Genomic DNA, 7,529 nt, shown 5'->3' with positions numbered 1-7,529 from the left:
AACAGGATTACAAGAAATCAGATGGCGCTGCATGAAATTGAGGAAATCCTTTAGCGTGGTAATGATGATCATACGAATCAGGGCAGCACTCATGACAGACTTGTTCTCTCCCACATGACAGCACAGTGACATTTTTTAAATGTTATTTGTGTGCTTATCACGTAATTCTAAACAATGTGTTTTCAAGGTCCCAAGAATGCAAATGGTAATGCTGGGCTATGCATAAAGAGTTTGCCTAGGAGAACTGTAGGAAAATAGACAATATATTATTTAAGGCTTTGCTGCTTCAGTATCCACTGTCTCCCAGTGACAACTAAACAAGAACCACAGAATCAAGTAGAGCGGTCGCCCTTCGATCCCCGGTTCCTCCAATCTGTGTGCCAAAGTATCCTTGGGCAAGATACTGAACCCCCAAAACTGCCTCCGATGTGTCATCAGCATACGAATGTGTGTGTCTGTTTTAGAGAGCACTTAAATGTATAGAACAAGTGCTGTAAGAATGTAAGTGTTGAATGGGGTGAATGTGACCTGTGGTGTGAAGCGCTTTGAGTAGTCAATGTGATTAGAAAGCACATTTACAGTTTGCACATAGTCTAGTGCATGGACTTTTAATTCAAGTTGGCTGAAATTAAATTCATTCCTGGACTGTAACATTAAAGTGTTTGCTTTGAAAAGGTGCAAACACAAATTAAGCTTAGAGATTTAATGATTTGATGACCATGAAAGTCAGAGGTTACCTGTGGTGGGATGACGCCTCCACAGATGACAAGGATATCTGGCCTGTTGAGCTTTCGTAGTTCCTTGATGAGCTCTGGGACCAGGGTCTTGTGTCCTGCGGCAAGTGTGCTGACCCCAACACAGTGAACGTCTGCATCGACTGCCTGCTGGGCAACCTCAGAGGGAGTCTGTTCAAAACCCAGACATGGAAAAGACTACATATTAGAAACACTTCTCAGTATAGTATAGTGCAGTTCCACCACTGCAAAGTACAGACTCAAAATGTACCACAGATTTGAGTGAAAACCAGCTGCTTTATTAGCTGTAGGCTTCAATAAAATTGATCACTTATAAGTTACTTGCAAAGAAAGTAAAAATGCTGTCCTTTGTATATCCCCAACTCTGATTCTGAGATTTTAGATTTAGTGAAACTGCATTTAAAGTCAACATTTGTAAATATGAAATAAATCTACATGTATTTCCCATTTACCCCAACATCAGCTGAGGCTCACAGGTTCACATGAATGTCAATAAAAATCTGAGTGTTTCTGCTGTAGTCTAAATTTAAATGTAATTCCGTGACATAAACACTGTTCCCACGCTGTTTTGTGAGCCTGGTGTTGAAGATGACAGCAGTTTAGCACAACACTTGCTATTCATGTATAACATATTTCATTATGTATTTACGCACTGCCAGAAGCTGTGCTTAACGCAGTCTTGTGATCAGTGGTTGAGAAATTATTTCACTGGTGCTGTGGGTTGCACACCCTCAATATGCACGTCATCAGGCTCTTTTATCTCCTTAATGTGCTCCACACAAAAGATGCATTCTGTACACCTTCAGATCAGTGATCAGGACTTAACACACATTTATGCACCTGAATGAAATCCATATACAATACAAACAACTGACAAACAACTGACTGAGCATGTGAAGGGATTTGTTTCATTAATATTTAAAGTCATTACTTTAAATATTAATGAAACAAATCCCTTCATTTCCTGCCACTGCCTTTTGACTTGTGATAGCAAGAAAAATACAAGTGAAACTACTACTACATACTGACACACCTGAGAGGAACACATTCACACTTGCTTATTGGGGTTGTTAGTTGCACCTGTGACTGATCAGACTAAATGTCAGTTTTAATCCATTTTGGATTGCCTAGCAGTAAAGTATACTTACAGAAGCTTTTACTGCCCAGTGTGTTGGCGAGTCCCATTATGAATACAATAAAATTAGAAAACAGAAGGGAAAACAGTTCTGTCTTCCTATATTGTAGTACAAGATTGTGGATGTTTATATTGCAGTTTTCAGTCTCAGTTTCAGAATCATTACAACATACAGTTTATTTATCGTGCAACTGTCAGTTTTTACCAATAAAGCACTAATTACAAACTTTTAGTGTCTAAGATTTGCCAGTTTCAGAGGTTCTTAAATATAAAGTGTGTTTGTTAGAAAATTGAAAGAAAAACAAATGCAAGATTTTGTCTTTTAAGTTTAATCAGATTAAGAACATTCCTACACCTGTAAGAAATGTAGGTTTCACCATCAAAAGGCTTCATCTACAGTAGGTCAGTTTCAATATACCTGTACTAAAACTTAAGAACATTTTTGAGTTACTTCTATTGCTTAACTGTTCAACAAACTACTTTGTTAAATTTAGGGCATTACTTTTCATGAATCCAAATGCATGTTATAAGGTATTTCTAACTGGCAGTTTATATGAATACCTCTTGTTTACCTCAGGTTGCAACCTCTACCTTGAGTAGTAACTCTAGGTAGAATTACAACTTTTGATCTACTGTATGACACTGACCTGAAACAGTGGTCCTATGTCTACATCAAAGCCCAGGTCAGCAAACCCTGTGGCAATGACTTTGGCTCCTCTGTCATGGCCATCCTGCCCCATCTTTGCCACAAGCAGTCGAGGGTTCCTGCCCTCCTGCTTCTTAAAATCTGCAACTCTGAGATTTGAAAGAGAGAAAAAAAAACTTTAAGTACTTGAAATACAAGAAATCAGTCTGTCTATCATGACGATCCAGATGCTGTTTAGTTTTATTTTTCTACCTATTGTGGGCCAGAGCAATCTCTTCATGCTCCCCAAACTCGCTGCGGTAAGCCCCGCTCACCATCCTGGTGCTGGCCTTGTGCTCGCCAAACACTTTCTTCATGGCATCAGTAATTTCACCAACAGAGCATCTGTAGAAAGGAGCAGACAGAATTTTCTTCAACAGGTTTTCACATTCAACTAATAAATAATACAGTAGAAATAGTACCATCATTCATTTTGCTCCAACTCATTTTAAGACATCCATGTTTGATAAACTAGATGCTGATTGGCTTGCTTTTTCGTTACAGAAATTCACAATTATGAACAGAATGCTTAATTATCTGTATGATTTATTGCAGCACCTTATTAGTATCTGGGTCACATGGCAGAAAGATTTACTGTAGTCTCATCTACCACAATATCACTGATGTAGTGAGGGTAATAAGACAACAACAATCAAGGAACTTCAATATAATTTGTAAGTCAAAGGTTGAAATGAAAATTACGCATTTGTGGTAATATGAAAGCACACAGCATAGTATACCGTGATGGATTAAAGGTCTAATGGTAGTGAAGTTGCATGGGATGTTTAAGTGGTTATACATTATTGTGAGAGTTAAGTAATCCTGGTCATGTTGTACCAGTGCTTCTCACCTATCATGCTGATTGCAGCCCACTTGCAGAGAGGCTACATGCTGTGCTCAGCATGGGGGCTTTTCACTCAGCACTGCACACAGTACTGCACAGTTCAGTATGAGAAATATGCTTGCATGCTCGCTCTCTCGCTCTCTCTCTGTCGTCCCTACCCCCACCCCTCCTCCCACCCTGCATTTAGCACACATGATTTGGTGTGATTGGTTAATGACCTGCCACATGACAGCCTCAGGTATGAAGGAATACTCACCAAAACCACACTGATTAAAATTTCGAAGGACCAAGAAATTTGAAGAAACATACCATGATGATCATGTTACTTAATGGCATATGCTTGTGAGAGGATCTTATAAATGGGGGCATTGTTTCAAATCCGCAATAAACTGTTATGAAAATGGAACAGGCTATGTGATCACTGCCTGTAATCTACTCACAGACTTCATCTGTATTATGAAGACATTTTGCTGAAGGCAAATTTGAAGGAAACACAGGAAACTTTGTAGCAATTACATTTAGTATCTGAAGCTAAATTCATCCAGGCATAAGAGTGGTCATTGCAAACAGAGATTTTAGTGACTGTGGGGGGTTTGACCTGGCTCGAGCTGCCTCCACAGCCAGGGCTAAAAGGTTGCCCTCTCTGGTTTGGGCACATTCCTCAATGGCTGCCAGGCACTTCTTCGCTACCTCTGGGTCACGACTTTCCCTCACCTGGAACAAAGGAGACATAAAGAGGACAGTTTTTATCTGCCCTGCTGACAACATTTATACTATTAATAGAATTCTCTAGATACACTAAACATGGATCTGTCAGCTGGTCAAACTTTTTTTTTTTTTTTTTAGATTTGTTTAAGTACTCTTTACTTAAAATTAGAACATATTAAAGGAAATTGACCCTCCACCTTGACCTTGAGCTGAGTGAAAATGGCCTTAATTTTTATGATTCCTCAGCACATGCAGCAGTCATACTGTGAATGTGCCTTACAACTGTACAACTGTAAAGCCCAGTCTCCCATGAGCCCTGAGCACTGGACCTTTAACTGATGATCAACACATAAACGCATGGACGCATCACATAAGCATGACATGTTTGTGACAAAGATTTAGCCTTGGAAGATGAATTATAGTGTATGCACCACACATACAAACACTTCACTGTGTGTCCATGCTTTAAACTGAGGCATATCTAATGTCCAACTATGTATCATTTGATGAGAAGCCATTTGTCATGTGGAACAGGCATATTGTAACAATCCTCTTGACTGTCATCTTGTTTTGATCCTGATCCATAGATACAGCAGTTTTGCCCTAAAGTAGCAAACACTTCATTGCCTCTTCATGACAACAGCTTGTCATCTGCATTTGTACAATGTTCTTGCTTCAAGCATATGCCTTAGGGGAGAGGGTGCTTCATTCTGGCTAAGCAGTGTGGCATTTCCTTCTACCTGTTCTGACAGTTCTGCTCAAAATGTATTGACTTTTAATGCCCACTGACCTTCCAACAAAGGCACTGAGCCAAAGATATTAAACTGTCTGATGACAGGCAGGCATAGAAGTGTAGTCAGTTTATATACAGTATGACTTGATGGCTGCCTGCAGGGTCGCATCACATTATATCATCATCTTGCATATACAGACAAAAAGAAACAACACTTTAAAAACGCAGAGCTTCATTTCTTTTTAAGTCCTCCAGAAAGGGTTCATCAAACTTGGCTAAACATTGGCTAAATGTGAAACCACAGTTCTGCTGGATTCCTGATATTCTGTATATATACTGAGTCCTGTACTCATTATTTCTTTTTCCATTCTATTTCTTCTTTTATTTGCATTTCAGTGAGAAGGAAACTAAACCAATAGTGTGTAACAAAGTTAATTTACCTCTTTTGTATCTGTGGCTTTGATTTTAATTTACTGTTGACCTTCACATACTTCATGAACGCTGTAAAATTCATTTTATCTTTAACAAGCTGCTCACCTAATGTACAAAATACAAACACCTTCCTTTGGTACTTCTACTTAAATCAATATTGCTCTGCTTTAAAAATTAAGTATGCACTTACTGACTTTATGTTATTCAGCTGCTCAACAATATAAGATGTGACACTCTATGTTGGCTCTATGGCTATGTTCAGACATTTGCTCTATGTGTAAATTATTTTGTAGTCTTTGAACATTCTTTAGCTAACACTGATTTATCTAGAAGGCGATTCTCAAAGGAACACTCACCTTTTTCAGTTTTTCAATTTGTTTCTGACGTACGATAGTGTTATCTATGGCCAGCACCTCTACACTCTCCTCTTTTTCCAGACGGTATTTGTTCACCCCCACAATTACTTCTGATCCTGAAAAGGACAAAAAGTATGCAGGTACACGAATCAGCAAAAGAAAAATACAACACAGCAGATAATGTCTTGACAGAAAGCACACATTTGTGAACAGCCTTTTAAGGTTGGTATTGAGGGAGCAACAAATGACTGTTTTTTAGCTGCTCAGAAAGGCAATTGGTGACACAACACATTATTTTTAAAAAGTATACAAAAACAAAACCCACTCGAGAGGATAACAAGATTTGCAATATTATTGACAGAGCCACATTTAACAGAAATGAAGCTGATAGTGTACCTAAACGCATCAGATAACAGTAAGCAGCAAATAAACAAGAAACATTAAACAGAACATACCCTCTGACTTTCTCTCAGTTTATTTTCTTCTTCTCTATTAACTGTATTACTTCTTACCTGCGTACACAGTTCATCAGCAAACCCTTTCACACCTAACCTATTTCTGAAATTGTTCCCGCTGAATATTAACTTAGCACACAAGTTAACATACAGATAACTTGAGGATTTGAATAGTCTTTACATAACTGAATTCCTAATGTTAAGTCCCTTGAAATTTAATCAATTGTTGTAATATTTATTCAGTTTGATTGTTCAACATTCAATAACTTGAATTTGATTAGTTAAGGATTCTAATATATATGAGCTTGCTAATTGACCCCCATGTAGGAGAGCCTAAAATTATCTGAGACACTACCATGGTCAATCAGAATTCAAGGCCCTCCAGGAATGAAAAAACTGTCAGCAGCTAAGATGTGCTACCGGGGTGAATCAGACAGCCAATGAATATCAATGCGAGCAGGCATCAGGGGGATTATGGAGAAAAGATACCCAGTCTATGAATTCTCTGTTCTTCTCTATCACATTCATGTCTTGGATTATGGGTCTGACATTAAAGTTGATTTCAAATACACACACAGAAGCTTTAATTAAGCACATCTCCCCTAAACAACACAACAAAATACACACAGTCAGTTGGTTTCAAGCTGTGATATGATCTTGTGTTAGCTGCTTCCCTATCCACTTGTAGTATCTCTGAAATACCAGCCTACATTTTTTTGAAATCCAGTCTTTGGGGTCTAACAAGGCACAAGATCTAAATAAAAAATACTTTGCAAACAACAGGATTGGCATTGTTACATTTTTTTCATTTTATTTCAGCTTTCCTTCAGATAGTAATTAATCTAATTCCAGCTTCTTTAAAAATTAAATCCACTCTAAATTTTTTCTAGCAAAGAGTGCATACCACCATAGATTGAAAGTTCAGACTCTAGTGTAGAACAAATCAAGGGGTTTTACTGTTGCTGTCTAAAGTAACATGGCAAAGCAGAGCCACGTTAAACTACTTTGGAGACAGAAAAAAAAGGAGTACAGTGAAAATCTCAAATGTTTAAGTTCACAAAAGCAGGAATCTCAGGCTGTGTAGTAACTAACGTACTTAAAAAAAGAGGAGGAAAATTAAAAGGTGAACAAATAAGCATTAGCATTAGCAATTTATATAATTATTCAGTACCTGAATCAATGCGGGCTTGTCTACGTGCTGCACATTCCTCAATGCGAAGTTTTGGAATGCCCTCTGCCACAGCTCTGGCCATGCCTCCCATGTCTTCAATGTCTTTAATGAACTATACAAAGGAAAACACAAGTTGTGAAACTGTGTCTATGATGATGGACTATTTCTTTAGTCACTTTGTGTATTATGATATTTACTTCACTAAAACTTGACAGGCAAAAAAGATATTCTAAACACTGCAGAGCAGTAAAATAT

At 38.1% G+C, this 7,529-nt stretch overlaps 1 protein-coding gene across 1 annotated transcript in view; it reads right to left on the bottom strand.

Annotated features, from left to right (window-relative positions):
* Positions 1-7,529, bottom strand: part of mmut (methylmalonyl CoA mutase) — a 49,899-nt gene that overhangs the window by 33,718 nt on the left and 8,652 nt on the right. Inside the window, exons 7-12 of the mRNA XM_051071976.1 lie at positions 7,275-7,386; positions 5,649-5,764; positions 4,018-4,133; positions 2,789-2,920; positions 2,538-2,685; positions 738-905 (exon numbers count right to left, since the gene is read on the bottom strand). Of these exons, the coding sequence (XP_050927933.1) occupies positions 738-905; positions 2,538-2,685; positions 2,789-2,920; positions 4,018-4,133; positions 5,649-5,764; positions 7,275-7,386 (792 nt within the window). The remainder of the gene's footprint in view (positions 1-737; positions 906-2,537; positions 2,686-2,788; positions 2,921-4,017; positions 4,134-5,648; positions 5,765-7,274; positions 7,387-7,529) is intronic.

Source organism: Lates calcarifer, linkage group LG7_1, assembly GCF_001640805.2.
Source record: "Lates calcarifer isolate ASB-BC8 linkage group LG7_1, TLL_Latcal_v3, whole genome shotgun sequence".
NCBI lineage: Eukaryota > Metazoa > Chordata > Actinopteri > Centropomidae > Lates > Lates calcarifer.
This window is presented reverse-complemented; position numbering and strand designations above follow the sequence as displayed.